The 23,318-nt window shown below is 32.2% G+C and overlaps 1 protein-coding gene across 1 annotated transcript in view; it reads left to right on the top strand.

The window, feature by feature from the left end:
- Window positions 1-21,753, top strand: part of LOC148951592 (uncharacterized) — a 42,203-nt gene extending 20,450 nt beyond the window's left edge. Inside the window, exon 2 of the mRNA XM_089091208.1 lies at window positions 21,142-21,753. Coding sequence (XP_088947334.1) covers window positions 21,142-21,347 — 206 coding nt within the window. The 3' untranslated portion in view covers window positions 21,348-21,753. The remainder of the gene's footprint in view (window positions 1-21,141) is intronic.
- Window positions 21,754-23,318: the final 1,565 nt, after the last annotated feature.

Genomic DNA, 23,318 nt, shown 5'->3' with positions numbered 1-23,318 from the left:
ACACGATAACAATCCAATTATTCAATGAATTAAAGAAAATTGTTTTACAGTTAATATTTCAATGAATGCAAATGGCGCTGATTTTGGATCACTTGTTAACTCTGTTGTTAGAAATTTAAAAAATAGAATGAATGATAGAGATAGTTACAGAGTTCAATTTACAGCACGTGTAATATTTTATTCTCAGAAGAATAATTAAGAACTCGAACCTATCCATCACCATAGCTATTCCTGGATTTTTAATAGAAGTAGTTATATCGATCAACGCTATCTACATAGTAATCACAGGAATATACATACATTAGTCATAGAGAATGCACGCAGATAAGGCTTACATTCTGAAAGAGTCGATGGAATAGATTATAGAATGACAAGATTGCCGAATTATGTAGGAGGTACTTATAAAGAACTACCTGAACATGTAAAAAATAGAAACGCTTACATTAATATAAAAAATAATAATAATAAACGTTTTTGCTGGTCAATACTCGCTTATCTTTGTCCAGCTAAAAATGATGCAGCCAGACTATAAAACTATAAAAAACATGAAAATAAATTCACTCTAAAGAGATTACTAATTTTCCAATGGATACTCAAGACATTTATAAATTTGAAAACAAATACAATAATAAAATTTTTTATTCCTAAGACTAAGATCAGTGGAAAAACAGCTACATATGAGATTAATTTACTCTATATTAATAATGATTTTGTTTTAATTAAAGATTTAAATCGGTTAATAAGAGTTCAAATAACTAAACACTGTCAAAATATTTATCTACATAAATTCTGTGGAAGACACATTTATAAATAAGAAAAATTTAAAAAGCATGATAAAAAAGAAAATTGTGAAGATCCCGACATGATTATGCCAAAACGTAGATCTAAAATTGAATTTAAAAGCATAGCTAAGCAAATGAAAGTACATTATTGCATAATAGCTTATTTTGAATCATATAAAATAAGAATTTAATCAAAAGAAAGGCAAAAAGACAATTAAAGTAGCAAAGCATAAGCCATTTGCTTATAGATTTCAAGTTTGTTGTTCTTTTGATACAACACAAAATAAATATTACGAATACTTTGGCGAGGATGCTAACAGGCATTTTGTCACTACAATAACAGAAATGGGTACAGAAATAGCCAATGAGTATGAAAATAGACAGGGATATCATGGTTATACACAAGAACAAATAAAGGAAAAATGGAATAATACAAGTAATAGAAGCAGTCATATTTTGAAAAGGAAATAGTAGAAATTAATTTTCATTTAGGTCACGATCATATGACTGGTGACATACGTGGTTTTAGACATGCAGAATGTAGATTTAAAATTCCTAGACATATCCCTATTGTAATGCATAATCTATCAAAATATGACTCATTTATTGCTTTGAGAATTAGTAACTGATAGCGATATTTTTGATTCAGCGGAGAGTTTTATACTGTTTTATAAAAATTAACTCTTAATGAAACCCAATACAGAATGCGGTTTCATAGATTCACTTTGTTTTATGGCTTCATCGTTAGATAGGCTTTCTAAAAATTTGGGTAAATGTGAATGCAAAGTAAACTGCAGTTGTTTAAGAAAACAATAAAGAAAGAGATTTTCCCCTATTTCCCTATATTTTTAGCTTTGAAAAAATAAATGATATAAAATTACCTTCAGTAGAAAAGTTTTATTCTAGATTTACAGGGGAAAATATTTCTGAAAAAGATTATGAAAGTGCAAAATCCATTTGGAAATTATTAAAATGTTAAAGACTCATAGATGATATTAAATTATGTCTAAAATAGATCCACTACACTTCTTCTCAGCACAAGGACTAACATGGGAAGCTTCCTTCAAACACTCTAAAGTAGAAATTACGTTATTTTCTGATGAAGATATATATACCTTTACTGAAAAAGGAGTTAGAGGAGGTGTATCTCAATTTATAAAAATATATGCTAAAGCTAATAATAAATATATCACAACCTTTGATAAAACAAAACCTTCAAAATATTTAATGTATTTATGGCCAGTTCGGCTTTAAAATTTTCATATTGTAAAACAGTACGATAACTGAAACACCATATCACAGAGGATAAATGTACCGGAGGCCCAAATTGTCAAATGCAATCAACGAAATTATCTTTGATGATTTTGTAACAAAAAAAAATGAAGATTTATTCGCGAGAGGTAAAAAACGGAATATATCAAAAGATTTTTTGAAGATATTTGAAAAGATTTTTCCAAACTCTTGAGTAATGCTTGTTTTGAGAAAACCAAGAAAAATGTTAGAAAAAGGGCTAGTATTGAAATAATTACTAGTGAGGAAGAAAGAGAAAAAATCATTAAAAAACATAACTTTAGATCAGAAATAACCTTCAGCGAGTATTTCTCGGTAGCCAGTATGGATAAGTCTAAAATTAAACTAGATCAACATATCTATTTCGGATTCACTGTATTAGAGTTAGCTAAGCTTCTGATGTATGAATTTCATTGTGAATAAATGAAACCAAAATATAATGAAAGCATTGATTTATACTACATGGATACGGATAGTTTTATTTATGATATTCAAGCTGAGGATTTTTATGAAGATATTAAAGGTAACCTCCAAGAAAAATTCAATACTTAGAATTACAATAAAGATAACCCTTTTAGCTTCCCTGCAGTCAATAAAATAGTAATTGGTATGATGAAGGATGAAAAATGATCTGGAACAATAATGTCAGAGTTTGTTGGTTTAAGATCAAAAGTATACGCTTTTTTAAAGAAAGTGACGATGAAACCAAAGTAAAAAAAAAACATTGAAAGTTATCAAAATGAGTATCGTTAAATACAAAATAACATTAAAAAATTACAAAGATGTATTATTCGAAAAACTGGAAAGCTTATCAGAAACTTAGTATACTTTGAGAGCAAGCAAACATAAAATCTTCTTAGAAAAACGAAATAAAAAAGCTCTAGACCCTAATGACACTAAAAATAAAGTTTTTAATAATAAAGAAGACTTGGTTCCCTGGATATTTAATCTCTTCAATATGTAAGCTAGTTAAAGTATTATTAAGCTGTTTACTTTAAAGTATGACTTTAAAGCTATAAGCTTTAAAGCTATAAGCTATAAACTTCAAAGCTATAAGCTATACGTTTCAAAGCTATAAGCTATAAGCTTTAAAGCTAAAAATTTCAGAGCTAAAAGCTTCAAAGCTAAAAACTATAGGCTTCAAAGCTATAAGCTTCAAATCTATATGCTATAAGTTTAAAAGCTATAAGCTTCAAAACTATAAGTTTCAAATCTATAAGCTAAAAGCTTCAAAACTATAAATTTCAAATTTATAAGCTTCAAACCTATAAGCTTCGAATTTATACGTTATGAGTTTCAAAGCTATAAGCCTCAAACCTATAAGCTAGAAGCTTCAAAGTTATTAGCTTCAAAGCTATAAGCTTCAAAGCTATAAGATTTAAAGCTATCAGCTTCAAAGCCATAATCTTCAAAGCTATAAGCTATCAGCTTCAAAGGTATAAGCTTCAAAATTGAATTTTACTTAATAAAAATTTTACTTAATAAATATTTTTACTAAGTAAATAGATGGAAAAGCATCTATTAAAGTATAAAAATGTGGAAACAATAAAGATTGTTTTAAAACAAATCTTCTACTAGCACCTCAATGGCAGTTTTAACATTAATTTGTTGAAAATCTGGATGTGGTAACACCAATTTACTCTTGAATTTGATTTAGGATTTCTTATACTTTACAAAAAATTCTGTATGCTAAAGATCTTGAAGAAGATAAATATAAAGATTGAATGTTTAATATGAATGTCTTGGAAGCAAAACTGACATGGATCTGTACCGTGAGTAATCTGTGATATATTTAAAATACAAAAAAATAAAATTCTTTCTTTCTAAAGATAATTCCGACATAAATTAAACTTCCCCTAATTATTTTCAAATCCCGTTTCCAAGAGTCTAAATTCTTAATCAGCAAAAAGAGAAACTGCGTTTTGGCCTCAGCCAAACAACGACACTATTCGGTTTCGAATTTCGCTAAGATATTTGGTAATAAAAAAATGCTAGGGACAAAGTTTCTCGGGAAGTTTAAGTATAAGAGCATTATCAATGTTTAAATCATCGAAAATATTTAAAACAAATTATTGGATGAACGGTTAGCATAATGAAGTGAGTTGGTAAACATAATAACAAGGTAGCGGCCCCCTCCACAGGACTTGGGCCAATCGTGAAATAGCACTCAGAGCGCAGAAGCAGGAATAATTTTAATATAGTGAAGAAAAGTGTTTTTCGGGGCATTCGTGGATCAGATTCATTATTATGGGCATTCAGTTGTCATAATCTGTTCGATTCATTTGTCAGAACTACTATTAGAAACATTCTTTGTCAGAATTATCATTATGCAGTCATTGTAGAGATTTGGTCATTATTATATCTGCCTCTGTTGTTGTCAGTTGAAGTGAAGCACTGTTGTACACCTAAATGTAAGTCTCAATAAAACTATTACTTTTCTATTTGTGTTTGTTTTATTTATATATATATATATATATGTATCTAATCGCACTGCAGGTAACTAGTTCGTAGGTCTCCATTGGCAATGTTCCCTAAGGAATCTGATTTCTACATAACATTAGAGGTAATTGACAAGAAGATAACTCGAGGAAAAGAGGTTACATTTATATAGTTACACATTTTATTTTCTCTCTAAGATTGAGACTGGTATGGTTAAAAAAATCCCCTCGGAAGAACTGCCGCGGTCGTAAACTTGGAGGAAAACATGCGAACTAGTTATGCTATAAACTTTGTAAATTAGATTTAAATCATTGGAGTGATAAAGATCTATAAGAAAAAGTGATTAGGCCTATTATCGCTAAGCTATTATAGGAAAACCCTTTAAAATATCTCATAAGAGATAATAGCCTCCCCCAAAATAGATTAAGTGAAAAAATAAATTTATTTTGAGTCATTCCAACGCAAAAATGCCAGAAGAAGTAAGCGAACTATTAATGGCGCAAAAGTTGGTCGCGAAAAATGTAGAAATAGCATAATCTATTCCGCAATACGATGGACAAACAGATATCGACGAATTTAATATCCAATTGGACCAGTTTGTAGAATTAACAAATACAGAGCTAGAAACGTTACTCGGCATGCTCCTATTAAGATTAAAAATGCAGGCCTTAACCTTCCTAAAGCAAATTGAAAATAATATAGGTGATGACGCCAGCTTGCCAAAAAATACGGTGGACAAATTGTTAACATCATTTAAAGATAGATTTATCAAAACTAGTTCCACAAATAAATTAAAACACGGAATGGTATGCTTTGACCATTCAAAAAACGTAAGAGAATATCTTGATAATATACGGATTTCAGTAGAAGCTAAATACGGAAAAAGTTCAGGAGAACTGTATTAAAAAGTCATACTAAATATCATTTGCAAGGGCTACCCCAAAACTATACAGAATGGTAATATCCAAAAATATTCAGACGTTAGATCTTGCAGTTCAGGAGGTAGGGCGATTGATCGAAGTCGACAAGATGGTGGCAAATCCCAGTAAAACAAAAATAAAAAGCCTAGGCGAATCAAACGCAAGCCTGACCTTTAAGGGTGATCAGGCGTATCCCAACTTCTTTTCAAGGGATAACTCCCCAGCGCCATAAAGAAATAGAACGCAAGAACCCGCTAGGCAGAAAACAGTACGTTTTCAACCCGTCAAACAAATTAGTTATGAAAACAACCCAACAATAATAAGATGGTATTTTGTAATCGTGTTGGGCATATCGCGAGAGAGTGCCGTTATGTCCCCAATCGCACACCAAGGATCACCGTCGGTAAAACGCAAAATTATGGCAACCATTTGTTCCGAAGAACAAATTTTAGCGCCAGTATTGCACTAGGCTATAGCCAGGGAAGATTGTGCCAATCAGTACCTTACAACGCGTACCAACCAAATTTGTATAACCTTCCCTCCAAAAGACAAAATAATTATCGGCCGACGGGAAATGCAAATTTTTCTAGCCGACGGCAAATAGTTAATTGGCCTAAGGGAAATGAAAACTTTTCAAGCCAACGGCATTGGCAGTCAGGGCCATTACCCGGCACTACCTTAAGAAATCCAAATTACCATAATAATATATGGCAAGATCAGCAAAAAAATATAAATCAATTAGCTAGAGATTCCACGAACATATCCGAATCTCTAATGCAGACACCGAAGTATGAAATAAATCAGCAGGGAAACGTTTCAGGCCCCTCAGAAGAATAAATTGGACCCAGAGGGCGCCTAGAATATTTTATAGGTCCAACCCAATAATAGTACCGTCTTGTAATAATAGCAACAATATATATATTTAATGATTTTTGTGTGGCAAATGTTTACTTTAAGGCTTTAATTGATTCTGGTGCAACGGTTAGTATCATAAACTCATGCGTATTTAATATGTTGCCTCCGCATATTAGGCGGCAAAGAAATTTTAATAATCCCAATTTAACTAGCGTGACAGGGCATAAATTGGATGCAAAAGGTTCAATTCGCCTAGACGTAAAAAGGGATAATAGAATTTTTCCGACAAATTTTATAATATGCGATTACTTTCCGTATGAAGCTATTATTGCAAATTTTTAAGGTCTAATAGAGTACAATTAGACGTGGCAAACGAAAGGCTTGTCTACCCGGCTAAGGTAGGGGAAGGAATTTCTACCTTAAGAAACTGTAACAGAGGTTACAAAGAAACCGTAACAATAAATAAAATTTCTGGAGGTATAATGTCGCAATCTTTTGAACCTCATGTCTCGCACGGAGGACATGGCATAATCAGAAATTTGTTCAATTATTCTGAGAGACATTGCAGAAATGAAGTAAATTTAAATAATAAGCGCAATGGACCAGCAAAAAGAAAAATAGCAGATACATGACGTTGTAAGTCAAATGAAATCAAAAAAAGATTGGAATTTTTGAAAAACATAATATTACCCAATGTCACGCTACGATATGCCACAGTAATTCACACTCCTACCATTATGAATATATTCGAATAAGAAAGTAAAGAAAAATTTTAAGGATCCGCGATTCGGAAAACAAAAATCCCTGCAAAAATAATACAAAGAATTAAAATATCACCGATAATTGAACCAGTGGATAGCAAATCTGAAATATGGTTTGCGATCCATCAAATGAAATTCCCGAAAATCTGTTATGGGAGGAACAGATTATATCTTACGACAAAGGAGAAAGTTATATTTGGGTAACTAATAACCACGAAAATTATACAATTACAATAAAAAAGGGGACGTGTTTAATTCAAATCCAAGTTATCTCGGAGAATGATTTAGATAGATGGGAAATTTCCAAAAGAAACCGAGTAAATGGCATTAAACCTCAATTAACAAATATCCTCTAACTAAATCGCAATTCTTAAACAAATTTAATACGGATCATATTACGGAATTAGACCTTAAGAAAAAATTATGCTAATTACTATGTAATTTTAAAGATTTATTTTCCGCATCTTAATATGAAATCGGACTGATACCATTCTATTAACACTAATTTTTAACGACTGATAATCCAGTAGCGAAAAAGCCATATCATGTGCTGTATAAGCACAAAGAGTGGTTAAAAAATAAAATTCATGAATTAGAAAAAAAATGAAATTATACGTCCTAACATAAGTCCGTATAGTGCACAAGTGATCTTGGTACCAAAAAAGAATGGTGATCTTAGACTTTTTGTAGACTATAGAGCCCTTAACAAACAAGTAATTAGTGATAAATTTCCTTTACCAAGAATAGATGAAATTCTTGACTCTATTTCCAGCAAAAAAAAATTTTTACTTCTTTAGATCTTACCCAAGGCTACCACCAAGTGAAAATACCCGAAAAAGATGTCTATAAAACCGCGTTTTCTACGACTGAATGTGGTTCATATGAATACTTTAGAGTACCTTTTGGACTTAAGACAAGTTCAAGCGCGCTATGTAGACCCTTATTACACCTGTTAAGAAGATTAAAGAATATCATACATTTTGTTGATGATGTCATGTGCGTGGGAGAAAACGCTGAACAACAATTAGCAGCATTAGCCAAGGTGTTTGAGAAGTTCATACAAGGCAATTTAAAATGCCGGCCTGAAAAGTAAATTTATCTCAACCAAAAATCGAATCTTTAGGAGTAGTGGTGACGCGAGAAGAGATTTATCTAGACCCTGATAAAGTAAAATTTGTTGAAAACCTCAAACCCCCAAGAACTATGAAAGAATTAAGAGGAATTTTAGGTCTTACTGGCTACTTTAGAAAATTCGTGCGCAATTATGCCCAAATTGCAAAACCCTTCACGAAGTTAACTAAAGGGAACTCCCAAAATGTTACCTGGTCTCAAGAAGCTCAAATTTCCCTAGACCGTCTCAAAAGGCACTCACTTATGAATCAATATTATCCCTACCTGATTTTGAAAACGGAAAATTTGTGGTCACAACCGATGCTAGTTCAAAGGGCATTGATGCTATTCTTTCGCAAATAATTTCCTTAGGAAACCCTGATCCTTCTAACCTTCTAATAAAAAAAATTAGAAAAGGTTATATGCTATTCGAGTAGAACCTTATCAAAAGGCGAAAGTAGTTATTCCGCCCCAAACTTAGAATTATTATCTATAATCCACCACTTGGGCAAATTTAGATACTATTAAATTGGTAAAAAATTTATACTACGATCAGACCATAAAAGCTTGCAGTACCTGCGCACATTTGAAAACCCCACGGGCATTCTAGCTAGATGGATTATGAAAATCCAAGATCTAGATTACGAATTTGAATATTTAAAAGGTAAACAAAATGCAGCTTGTGACTTTTTGAGTAGATAGCCAGAAAATATCCGTCGGACGCCGAGGAAAATGGACTTAACGCTATCAATGCTAAGAGTAAACATAAATGTAAGAAAAACAAAGTCAAAGACACAGTAAAAGAAAATAAGTAAAAGTATTGTCCCTTGTCATTAGAAAATATAAAAAGAAAGCAAAAAGGACGAAATGTGTGTAGCACTTATTAATTATTTTGTGAATGATGATGCGTTACCAGATAAATTCAAAACTCTTAGAAAAGAGATAGATAATTTTTACTATGATCTTGATGAAGAAATACTATGCAGAATCGTGACTGCTGAGGCAAATAGAAACCAAACCTCAATAATACCTGTATTGCCCCAAAACTTAATAACACCTGCATTCGAATATTTTCATTCAGATATAGGTGGACATTTAGGAGTAGCAAAAACTTTCCATAAATTAAAACTATATTTTTACGTGCCATCGGCAGTAACAAAACTCAAGGAATTTGTAAGTACATGCGAAGCGTGTAACTTAAGAAAAAGCCCCCAAGCTTATCCTAATCCTCCAATGGGAAGAGTCCCGGTAGCGAGATTCCCCTTCAATATTGTCTCATTTGATTTATATGCAACCAGTGGAGGGTTACTTGTTTCCAACAGAGGCCACACTTGTGTTCTTTCAGTTAGAGATCACTTTTCCGGATCTACTTTTGCAAAAGCATCAAAAAATCAAGGTGCTTACGCCACGAGTGAGGCGTTAGCGAAAGTATTTAAAAAATTTGGCATTCCAAATAAGGTTTTAAGTGACAACGGAAGCAATTTTGTTTCAAAAGTAACAAAAGACTTAATGAGTTTTCTTAACATAGAGAAATTGGTGACTTCCCCATATCACCTACAAGCTACTGGTAAAATAGAAAATAGGCACAAAATATTTTCGAATGTATTAAGCATTTATACAAAAGACAGCAGGGACGATTGGCATCAATTCTTACCTTATTTAATCAACATAATCAACACTGCTTATTCAGAACAAACCAAAGACAACCCTTTTTATTTACTTTTTGGTCGTGATTTTAAAATCCCCTATGACGAGATTATTGAGTCCCGACAATATTACAATAACTCGGAGGATTACAAATAAGAATTCATAAATAAGATAAGGAAAACTTATAAAATAGTAAAACAAGAGTTGGAAAAATATAAAATAAGTCAAGAGTTAAGAAACCTACCCAAAATCAAAGGGAATATAGATTTTAAGATAGGAGATTGCGTCTACCTCAAAATGAGGCAAAAGCGGAAGTAAAAGAAACTTTCCAACAAATATTCTGGACCGTACAGAATAGTCAAAAAGTACGATAACTATTATACTTTTAAAGTAGTGAACCCTGATAATGGATGAACTTACAAGGCACATGTTAGCCGAATAAAAAGAGCAAAATTTTCAGAAAGATGGGTACCGCGTCCCTCGTCTACCGATTCGTCAGAGGTAGAAAATGAGCCCCCTAAATCAAGATTGGCTGAGGCTAAAACGCAGTTTCTCTTTTTGCTGATTAAGAATTTAGACTCTTGGAAATGGGATTTAAACTTAATTAGGGGAAGTTTAATTTATGTAGGAATTATCTTTAGAAAGAAAGAATTCTATTTTTTTGTATTTTAAATGTATCACATATTACTCACGGTACATATAGGGAAAATGTAAAAATGCTGAATAATGCCATTAACCTAACATTACACGTTCAGAAGATACAAGCTAGTGTAGCAAATTACCAGAGATAAAATTGAAATGATATCTAGGAAAATCTCAAAAACTGTAAATGTAATGAATTATTTAAGGAACGAAGTGGACCGCGTGTTGACAGACGCCAGCCTTACCATGGTATCACTCGATAAAATTACCATGTCACTACTAAATCTGGCGACAGATGTTAGTAAGTTTGAGCTCGCATTATTTGCCCTCACGGGAGGAGCTTTGTCTTACGACCTAGTAGATCCTTCTAACCTAGAAAGTATGTTAGACGAAATAAAAACGCACCTAACGTTTGGCTTACACTTACCCGTAGAGCCAGAAGTATCAAATTTATTTTTTTACTATACCAAATTAAAAGTCCACATCACGGAAATAAATGAACAGTTATTTGCAGTAGTAACAATTCCATCGATAAACCAACAATCCCTAAACGACTTGTACAAAATTTTAATCTTCCCTGCGGATATAAAGAAGATTAATACATTTATGACTATCACACCTGAAGCAGAGCATTTGCTAGTTAATCGGAATTGATAAAAATACACCCTAGCCAATCCGCAAAACTTAAAAGAGTGCTTATTATTAAAAAACCTAGTATGCCAGCTTACGTTACCTATATATAATGTCAAATCTGAATCTTGTATGTTAGATATATTCTTAAAAGACACCCAACAGGAAGAAATACCTGATTCATGCAAAGCCTTGATAGGAAGTACTAAACAAGAAATATTCATACATCTTAGAAATGATCTTTGGTTATTTTCTGTTCCAAGAGAACAGAAAATGTTGTTCCAAGAGAACAGAAATGTGTTGGAACTTTGTCTTGTTATAATAATACAGAAAGAATAAATCCAAGTTACAGGACAGAATTACTGTTACAAGATGTGGGTACGATAACCATAAAACATGGATGTCGACTTGTAACTAAAGAGTCAACTGTTCGAACGCCGTTAATTACCACGAGCGCAAATATAATAAGTCCTAAAGTAATCCATTTTAATGCAATTAACCTGTCTTACACTATTCCCAATATAGAAAGTGAGGAAATGAAAACCTCGATATGGTCCGAAATAGAACAGATTAAAGGGACATTAAGGTTTACAAAAATAAGAGTAGTGTTAGATTCCCAGATTCCTCTATTTACAAATGCGGACCAGAGATTTACTCATATAAATACCAAGTACGGACTGTTATTAGCCAATGTCCGTCTACGATTACGGCGGACTTTATGCTTAATATTTACAATCTTCCTGACCATTGAATCATTACTGGACTTAAACGATGACAAAATTCTGAAATAAAAGCGGCTAAATCTGTAGAAATAGCTCGGTGAAACGAATGAAATGCAGAAGTTAAACCCGGATCCCCATGATGACGTCTAAGCCAAGAAAAAGGGAAGACATTAGAAAACGACTGGGTATAGAGGTTTTCAGTCGTCCTTGTTGTGTGTGGCTCCCTGATTGTATGTGTAGTTTATGTAAAACCGTGTGATTACTACGCTGCTGTATGCGTTTCTTAAACAGCACGGACGTGCGTGAACAATAAAGGCATGAAATATGTTGTAATCTGAGACCTAAAATTTAACAATGTAGAGTAACTTATGTTTAAAGGATTGTTTTAAATCTAAGGGAGAATTAAATAAGTGTTGAAGAATTAAATAAGCCTTGTATCGTCGTTTCATTTCTCAAAACAAATTAGAAGAAATCTCTGTTTTAGATTTCCCAATGGGAATTCTATGTATCTGAAAACAACATGATAATAATGTTGTTTTATTAAAATCAATATTTTTGTAGTAATATTAGTGTATGTATTTAATATTGTCTTGTAGGGTAAGATTCACCCTAAAATGCACCCAATCGTATGGTTTATTATGTGTTATGACGACTTGTTTTAAAGAACGTGTGATTCTGCCTCGTTATTTTTATTACAGGAAGTGGAATGACATATTGGAAATCGATCATTACAATGCGTAGTCCAGTGCAGTTACAACCTAGTAGCATCTATTTTCATCATACCTCAACCAACGAAGAATACTCACCATAGACTCCGGGCAATTTTCTTCCTAGCTTCGTTTACGAAAATTATAGTTACCTTTTGATCGTTGTTTCGTCGACCACAAACCATATTACGTATTAGGTAACACTATATTTGAATCTCAGTATCCAGTGCATTATCAAACTATATAATCACATAAATCCTGAGAACCCCAACGACCAGTACAAGATATAAGTACATAAATATCACCCTTGATAATCATTATGGACCCATGTACCATACGATTGTATAGTCATGATATTTGATGAACCCAAAGATTATTCATGTTTCGCAGATTCACGCGTCGAATCCCTTTCGACCATTTTTCGGAATCAATCCTATCACCTCTATCAAATGCGAAAAAATAATATCTCTGTTATCCCATACATGCTACGAGATAATTTCTGAAAAATAGACCTGGAAACCAACCATTGAATTAAAGAAACAACAATTAACCCCAGTCACTAACCCCTCAGTGATAATATACCCCTCCCACAAGTTAAAGACAATATGTTGAAGGAGTCACGGAAGTTTGATGTCGATCCATTCCAAATCCCAATACCAATTTCCCTGTGATTAACCAAGGAATCACCGCAAAAGTTAATAGACGCAAACCAGGCACGAACAATTTTATAAGAGAACTGTAATCTCTAAGTGCACACACGAACAATTTTATACGAGAATTACATTCTCTATGTACTTTAAAATATCCAAAGAAAGATATGCTGAGAAGAAAATCAACCCAATCCGGACTGTGTTGATAATAGATCAAGTCCCAAGTCTCAACAGTCCCAGTGTTGAACCCCTTAACGATAAGGCAACTTAAGAACTATTCAAAAAAACAGCAGGTGAGAATGAACTCTGACATGAAAATTCCACACACCTGTACCTGGGAGTATCATTTCCCGTTTGACAATTAGAGAAAGCGTCTCGTCCAAGATGAACATAACCAAGTTCGAACTGTTCTGTGAGGAAACTATATTGTAAGTGTTTTAAATTTTTTCGCCAAGACGAAAGGAGTGAACGACAATAATTTATAATACAAGTATTGAGTACTGTCAAAGATCACAAAGGTTATGAACTAGGTTTAAGTTCACACATTTTACATTTTAAAAACGTTGAAAACTTAAAAATTCCAATGATACAGTAGTAATATTATAAAGCGAAAGGTTCTAATGAAACCGTTATAAGCCTTACCAGTGAACAAGGTAAACTTTATACTGTGTGTTTTAAATTGTTCTTATATGTAGTGTTAGATGTTCAGATAGAGATATGTGTAGCGTCGTCGTACTATTTTTTTAATTTAGCGTAGATAGGAAGCATAATTATCCTATAGTTAGCAAAGGATAAGAACTTGTAAAAGGTGAATTGTCAAAAAAAACTTCATAGTAAAAGTAGAATAGTCTCAACCTTGTTGGAAATGTAAAAGTCATCAGTGTTAGATGTAGAAAAAAAAATCTTTAGTATAGTGGCTAGGCTAGAACCATAGATAATCTCACTCTGGTAGATGAACTTTAGATAGGGATGTATAATAAAATAAGAAAAGTAATACAGAAAATTTTTAGCACTCCTGATTAAGCTTATATAAAAGTATAAGTAATACAATGTCAATTAAAATGACGTAGGACCAATAGTAAATAAATCGCGAATATTTCAAAAACCCAAAGGCAAGCAAATCCTAATGAAGGGACGTCATTAAATAATGTGAAGGGTAATATGTACCATAAGTAATATGTGATATATTTAAAATACAAAACAATAAAATCCTTTCTTTCTAAAGATAATTCCAACATAAATTAAACTCCCCCTAATTAAGTTCAAACCCCGTTTCCAGGAGGTCTAAATTCTTAATCAGGAAAAAGAGAAACTGCGTTTTAGCCTCAGCCAAACAACAACGCTATTCGGTTTTGAATTTCGCTGAGATATTTGGTAATAAAAAAATGCTAGACACAAAGTTTCTCAGGAAGTTTAAGTTATAAGAGCAGTATCAATGTTTAAATCATCGAAAATATTTAAAACAAATTATTGGATGAACGGTTAGCATAATGAAGTGAGTTGGTAAACATAATAACAAGGTAGCGACCCCCTCCACAGGACTTGAGCCAATCGTGAAATAGCACTCAGAGCGCAGAAGCAGGAATAATTTTAATATAGTGAAGAAAAGTGTTTTTCGGGGCATTCGTGGATCAGATTCATTATTATGGGCATTCAGTTGTCATAATCTGTTCGATTCATTTGTCAGAACTACTATTAGAAACATTCTTTGACAGAATTATCATTATGCAGTCATTGTAGAGATTTGGTCGTTATTATCTCTGCTTCTGTTGTTGTCAGTTGAAGTGGAGCACTGTTGTACACCCAAATGTAAGTCTCAATAAAACTATTGCTTTTCTATTTGTGTTTGTTTTATTTATATGTCTGTATCTAATCGCACTGCAGGTAACTAGTTCGTAGGTCTCCATCAGTAACGGTCCCAAAGGAATCTGATTTCTACTTAACATTAGAGGCAATTGACAAGAAGATAACTCGAGGAAAAGAGGTTACATTTATATAGATACGCATTTTATTTTCTCTCTAAGATTGAGACTGGCATGGTTAAAAAAATCCCCCTCGGAAGAGATCTTTTGTTTGCAATTAATGATAAAAGCGATATCATTGATGGAGATTAGCTAGATCCCAATTGTCAAAATTTAGTTATCTTTGATGACTTTGTAACAAAGAAAAGATAAAAAATTGAAGATTTATTCGCGAGAGGTAAAAAACGAAATACATCAATAATCTATGTTTCTCAGAGCTATTTTGATACACCCAAAAATTATACGATTAAACTGTAAGTATTTTGTATTTTTTCAAATGTTGTAATTCAAAAGAAATTCATAGAATCAGACAAAACCATGCATCTTACTTGAAAAAAAAAAATATCAAGTACTTCAATCAAGCAACAAGGAATCATGGATTTTTACTAATTGATTTGAAAACAAATGATGAATATCTCAGGTACAGAAGGAAATTTGATATTTGCTTAATGAAATTTGTGTATACTAAATGAATAAGTTTGGAAGTTTAGGAAGTAAATATCGGACGTATACAAATAACAAAAGTAGATTACTGGATGAGGATGATAATTTTGATTTACAATTGAAATGATTAACTAATCTAGGTGATCCAAAATCAGAGAATGATATTGTGAATTTATATAAATGTTAAAATTATTTTAAACGCTTTCAAGGGTGAAGTTGTTAACCAACAATTTCTTACAAATGAGTATTTAAGTGAGGATATTTATAGTTTAGCTATAATTTATCAATCACCTGGCAATATATTGACTAGAATGTTGATGACAAAGGACTATTAGTTAAAATTAACCAAAGAAAATATTAATGCAGAAAATAGAAGAATTAGAAAGGTTGCAAACTCAGAAAATGGTGCAGATGCAGTTAATCTTTCAGCGTTATTAGTAAATTCGAAGTGTTTTATGTGTTTAAGTGTTTAAAATTTATATTAAATATACTTCAAAAAGATCCTGATGAAGCGTTTAAAAAGAGAATGAAAAGGAAGGTTGAAGTAAGAATCAAGCCTACAAACCTATGAAGTTTTTTTTGAAAAGAGTATTACGAAAATTTTACATTGGAATTTTATCTATAAAAATAATTCTCTAATAAAATGAAGAGTATACAATTTGTTTATCAGAATTCCAAAAACAAAATTAAAACGTGTTTTGATGAAAAACAAAAATGTAAAGTGTGAGTAGCGCATACAAAAGTCAATGAATGAGAACCTGTCAAACTATTACTTCATAAAAGACAGGTGACTAAGATATAACAATATAAAAATGAAAATAAAAGATGTGATATTGATTTATCCTATAGACAACTACTTCAAAACTATCCATCATTACCGTTCTTATCTCTTCTCAATAAATTTGAAATCAAATAAAAATCTGACTTTATTGAATATACAATTCCTTTATCTCCTCCTCAAAAAGTAAAAATAAACAGATGTTTAAAAAACAGAAAATTGCCGAATTCGAATAGAAAATATTATTGTTTGTAAAGAACCAGTTAAGCTATTCCTTAATTGTAAACAAATTGAACAAATTGAGCAAGGAAAAATAAAGAACAAAGATGCCTATATAAATATATCATATCGTCAACTGATTCAAAATGGTGGCTTACTTCCATTTTTAATACCATTAGCAGCTGCAATAGGTAAAGCTGCCCTAAAAAGCGGTGCATCTGCATTAGGTACACATGCTGAAAAGATAATTTTGGAGACCGAGCTGCCTTTCCTTGACGATAACTAGAAGTTCAAATAGAGATAAAATCCTTATAATAGACAGTGTTTCACAAACAGTGATTGAAATTCACAAAAAATACCAGATATTGTGGTCACGTATTCAGTGACAGTCATCAGTATTAAAACTAAACTAAAACAATTAAAACAAAAGCTTATATACGAAATAAAATAAAACTAAATATTGTTTAATTATCTAATTCCTTTCAAAGACTTGAGTTCTCTCAATTCCTTTAATTCACTATGGTTGAAAGAAAATAATTGATAACGCTACTGATTCTTCCAATTCAAAGAATGCTCGCTTTCAAAAAACGGGGAATGTCAGAAAGAATAAAAAAAATACATTATACCACTGAAAAATATTGATATATTGAATAAATTAAGTCATGTTTCTTATTTTCAAGGTGTTTTTCTTGAGATAACTTACTAAATAGAATAAAGAAAAAGGAATTTGATGTTGTCAATTATGACTCCATCGGATCACCTGGGACGCGTTGGACTTTTCAATGATCCCAAGTGCTCACTTGTAGAATTTTATGATTCTTTTGAAATCCAACCTGGAAATGAAATTGTAAACTACTTTAAGACTTCAAATAAACAAATCGCTTATCATTCTACAAATTTCAAAATTTCAAAGACGGGAATTGTGGTCATTTGTGTGTTGATTATATAAAAAGAAGATTTAAGGGAATGGATCCACAAAATTTTATCTAAAGTTTATTTTTAAATATAAATGGAAGAAGAACTAGAAAAGAGAGTATTTGTTTATAGTAGAAATTTTGGATATAATGGAAATGTTAGTAATGCTTTCTTAGTATTTAAATTTATATTGAATGCTTCAGGTTTATTTGTGCTGGCTATGTTACCCCTTGCTTCTTGAAGTATTGAGACAGTTCTGGTTGAAATACTTGAAAAATATCTAAGAATATTAGAAAGAAAGGTTGAATACAAAAGTTCTTATTCATTCTATTTAGAATTGCTTGCATTGCTTGCATGTTTGAATGGAATAAATCGGGTGAATTGACCAGTGATAAAATAATTAAAAGAGAACTAGAATTACGGAGAACATTACAGTTTGTTCCCTGTGAAAAATATTTGAATCGGGTGAAATTAGATGGTTATAAATATTACGTAAAACCTGGAACGTCCAAAAATAATATTTAAAAATAATTCAAGAAAATTTAAGTTTTTTTGCAAAACCCCTCCCCCTGGCAGTTATTAATTTTTATTTTTTGATTTTTGATGTTGGTGATCTCACATGAGCCTGGATTCTGAGGCAAACCTACCACGGTTTTTGTTTGGAGGGAAGCCCTCAGCTTCTTATTACTTTATCTGTGGCCAGAACTGCTAAGCGTAAAAACAGTGAGAGTCAAACTGTTCGACCGCAATCGATGATCAGTCAGCCACCTTAGCAATTCGGCCATGCTGGCCTGTAATGAGAGTTTAAACTATCTTTTTGGGTTTCATTTGACAAATAATATCATAAAAAATTCTTTAAGTCTTAAAATTTTTCTTTTCGTTACTGAATATTTTATTTTCTCTCATCTGTATCGCAACATTCTTACAAAATTTCCCGGCTACTGCACTTGAGCCGCGTTAACCAGCGTGTTGACCAGTTATGCCCCGGAGACATGTTTAGAGTTATAAACGAAATGGGATGTTAATATATAAAATGTTTTCAACTTGGAAATTTGTTTAATAAAATTTATCAACTAATAAATGGAGAAACTTTCAAGCGAAATGAAAATTGAAAATAAATACAATCAAACTATTAGGAAAGAAGACTTGGATCTAGGAATAGAATATACAATCAAAGGAACGAAATGTGTAAAAACTGGCTATGGAAATAAACTCGTTATTATTATTGATTTTAAAGGTGAAATGGTTTACCTTTTTTGCACCTAAGCGTTTTGACTCTAAGGCAGCTGTTCTTGAAAAGAAATTAAAAACATCAGATATAGGTATGATTTTAAAGGTTGTTGAAAGAAAAAATTAAGAAAATATACATTATTTAGATAATGATACTGAACTATCCACTAAACATTAAATTATATTAAGCTTTTATATTGGTAGTATAGTAAAAAATCCTTATTTCATAAGACCTGTTTTGAAAACTCATGATGGGAAATTGTAAAACAGTCGAGAATTTTCATTTAAAATGCTGTGAATTAAACTGAAAAGGGGGTAAATTGACGGGGTGATCTAGGTAGGGCAGAAACCTGTGTTCATATTGTGAAAAGTATGAAAATTGAGAATAAATTTGATTACCAAGGACCTGCTTTCATTTTGAATGTAGGGATGAAAAATGTTTCAAATGTGCAATATTTGTTTTTAAAATGGTGGGAATTCAATTGAAAATGAGGTAAATTGATGGGTTGATCTAGGTGGTCCAGAATCTATTTACTATGCTACTTATTGGATATACAGTATGAATAGAGGCCATTTGCAATCGTGGGCCCATATTGATCACAATATGGTTTTCTACGGTTGGTGCCTCTGTTCAATCAACAAGAATATAAATCTTACGAAGCAATTTTAAGGCTAGCACCTCCTTCTCATTGTATATTAATGTCTATAAATATGAGCTTTTCCCTTCCAAGAAGCCCGAAAAAAAAGAGATCAGACCCAGAAGATTGATCCACTAATCATAATTAACATCTTACTATTTAATTTACTAGGCTATAATTTCCTTGATGAGTACCTCTTCACAAGGTTACCCTGCAATGTTGTTAGGAGTCATGGCTTTGGTTAGGAAAATCCCTTAGGCAGGATTGTTTTGTTAAGGGTAAGGACAGAAAAAGAAGCTTATGACAGAGTAGAGACCCCAAACCATCTCCCACGACCAGGTTGAACTGGTCTCGAATTTTTCTTACAATAATAAGGACGATGAAACATTATTATCCTAAGAACAACACCTTTACAAAGAACACAAGAAAAGGGAATTACTCAGTCATATACCAGGCCCAATTGGGCTCTTTTCCCTTGGAATCCGGCTGCTCAGTCGGTACTTTCCGGAATAAAATCTATGAGCTTCTGCCGTGAAACTTGAAATTATAAGCATGGAATTCTAGTTCCAGTGACTAAACTATCATATCACCTTCATTCTTAAGCCTTGCATTTGTATTTTTGAATCTAGTGCTTTTCTTCCTGGTCAAGGAATAAGTGACATACGTGGACAGTAGCAACTTTAGTGTCTATAACCACCTAATAGATATTGAGGCTGTTTTTTTCTTTCTTAATTTAGTCGTAGGTAACCGATTTCATCTTTGTCATTGGTGGAAAGACCTTCATAACAATTTAAAACCCGGTTGAATTCTTCCTAAAATAATCCAAACAAAGCTACTTATATGGATCTTCTTCCGGATTGGAACAATATAACAACCTGAGTTTTCATATGTACCTGTAGGCTACATACCAAGCTACAATTGACCTAAAACGGGGTGGTTCAATTGTTGGTTTATGTAATGTCCCAATGAAACACAAGGATTTTCATCGTATGTCCTGCCCCGAGATTGAACACACTCCCAACCTTTCCAAAATTAACTAGTTCTTGGGTTTGCATTTGCTTTAAGGGTTTGAGAGAGAGACTTTTTGGATGTAAGTTCAGAATAAATACTTGGCAACTGATCAGCTACTCTTGATGCCTCGGAAAAGAGTTATCTAGTAGCTCCAAGACTACCTGATAAAATTCAATTTAAACACTAAAACAATTCTGGTTATATCCCACTAAACATCGTCATCTTACACATCCTTTTCTTCTGCCTATCATAAAGAATTTTTTCTCGCTAGATGATAGCACAGACTTGTTAATGCATCAAGATCTATAGAATAGATCCCTTAAACTAGCTCAGAAATGTCGCTTGTTTGAGACTTAAAACAATGAAAAATGAAACATTAATTTTTCTTCTGTCTCCAGGTGATGGTAAAGTCTTTATTTATTGTTGTTATTTTAATGTTGTTTTTCTTATTTATATTTTTTCTTTTCATATGACATTTTCTTTTACTCATTTGATGCAGGAAAAATTTTAATTTTCCAAAGGAAAATTAAAATTTATTTTCCGGAAAACCAAAGGAAAGTTTTGATCAAGCCAAAATCAAATCTTGTCTTTACTATCTTCTAAGCGTACGAAAACTCAAGGTATATCCTTAAATTTTGAGAACAACTTTCTTTTTCGTCTTTCTTGAAATTTCAAAATGAATTGTAAAGTGACCATTTTAAATAAAATTGTCTATATCTTCGTTTTACAGTTCAGCGTACAAAAAGACAACATGAGAAATTCATTGAAGAAAGTGTTGACTCCCTCAATGATGAGCTGGAAAACTTGGCTGTTGAATCGGAGAAGCTTTTGTCTGAAACTGAACGTTTTCTCAAGAAAATTGAAAGGAAGTACTTGAACAAATCAGAGTTTGGCAGCAGTATTAAGGCCATGCTTAAATTGGCAAATCCAAGCTAAAACAGCCTGACTATGAAGATCATTCTATAAGGTTGTGATACAAGAAAATAATAACTATAATTGTGTCTCTGTTGATAATGATCAAAGACAAGGTTCATTGGCGGTGAATACATTGCCCCATAAAAATTAATGCTTATAAAAATTTTTATGAGGCAATCATGGCTTTATTTTATATAACGCTTTATTTTCTGTGATACTGTTAAAAAAATTCAATGAGCATTATGTGCACTTCAGTCAACACAATTTTGTCATTAGAGGGATTGAATGAAATCACAAATTTTGTTAGAAAGAAGAAATTTAGGCCTATCCATATTGTTACTGTCTTGTTATTCGCTTGCATACGGAAAATAAACCAAATTGTGGTTCTAGAAAGATTTTTGTTCTTGAAAAAAATAAATCTTGTTTTCCAAGATTTTAGTCTGACCCAGAAATAACGTATTCGCTATTCTCTTTATAAAAATTGAGACCTTTCACTAAATTAAACAAACACATTATAGTAACTTAAATGAAATATTGATACAATATAATTGAAAACAAGAAAAAAATGACGATGTAATAATCGTCATTGCAACAGAATTTTGTATTTGGATCCTCTATTTAAAACTACTGCTACTAACAACTTTCCGCAGCACAAAGCCGTCTGAGGCCAACACAGATACGCATACTCCTCCTTCATTCTAGTCTATTCAAAGTCTCCCTCTTTACACCCTCCCAGGAAGTTCCCATTTTCTTTAAATCTTTCTTTATGATATTTTCCCACCCCAAACGAGGAACACCTGATTTCTGTTTAGCCCTAGACGGTTGGCCAAGAAACAAAATCTTCAACAATCTGTCATCCTTCATCGGCAGATCGTGCCCTAGCCATCTCAACCCTTCTTGCATTATAGCCCCAGAAAGCGGGATAGAACAACATTTTTCGGAGAGCCTACTGTTTTAAATACGGTCAGCCAGCCGGGTACCCAGAACAATGCGTAGGCAATTTCTCCGGAAAACATCTAGCAAATCTTCATCCGCTCTTTGGAGCGCCCATGCTTCAAAGCCATATTTGACCACTGTCATCACTGTACTTTCAAATATTCTAATCTTGGTTTGCAGCATTATCTTCCTAATCTTCCTATTTTTTTAATTTTTTTTACTGTGAAAAAAATGCCCTGAGCCTTGGTTATTCTACTTTTAACATCTTCATTACTCCCACCGCCCTTACTGATACATAATTTTAAAAAAAAATCCTTCCAAAAAAGAAGTTTTCTAAAGAAAAGTAAAGGCCACATTGAACTTAACATCCGAAGAAATAGAAACCTACAATAACTCAAAACTCAAAACAACCAGAAATTACTGTTAAAGAATAGATGAAATCCAAAACGAACATAAATTAAATAAACATTATAGCAAAAAAAAACATACAACAGGTACTAATACAAATGAATAAATAAATCTCAAAACGAGTAAATCTTAAGTTGAATATGCAAATCAAGCTTAAAAAAACAAAAACATTTCGCTATTGAGACATAAATGAACCCCAAAACGGACAGAAATTAAATAAACCATCATAGCAAACAAACAAACAATAGTTACGTATCTAAATGAGTAAACAAATCTTAAAACGCTCAAAACTTAAATTGAGTATACAAATCCAGCTTGAAACGAACAAAACTCTCTAGAAAGAAGAGTTTGGGTTTTGCTTCCTTCTTTCACTGTAAAATTCTAAAACCTACTGCATCATTTGCGCTTTACTGAAAACTATATATGTCTTGAACAGTCTTGAAAAGTACAAATAAAATCAAATTGAATGTTTGACATATACTGAAATTAATTGTTTAATGATCATCAGTTCAAGATTTTATTTCACTGTAATTTTATTTTTATTTTTATTTCTGCAATAACTTGAAAAGCAAATATTTTTAATATATTCATTTTCAGTGAAGCACCAGTGACGTAGTAGGCTTTAGACTTTTACAGTTAGGGAAGGGG

The sequence above is a fragment of the Artemia sp. Qi Xiang Cuo genome, chromosome 6, assembly GCF_049724085.1.
Source record: "Artemia sp. Qi Xiang Cuo chromosome 6, ASM4972408v1, whole genome shotgun sequence".
NCBI classification, from domain to species: Eukaryota; Metazoa; Arthropoda; class Branchiopoda; order Anostraca; family Artemiidae; genus Artemia; species Artemia sp. Qi Xiang Cuo.
Note: the sequence above shows the minus strand (reverse complement) of the source record. Positions and strands in the feature narration are given on the sequence as shown.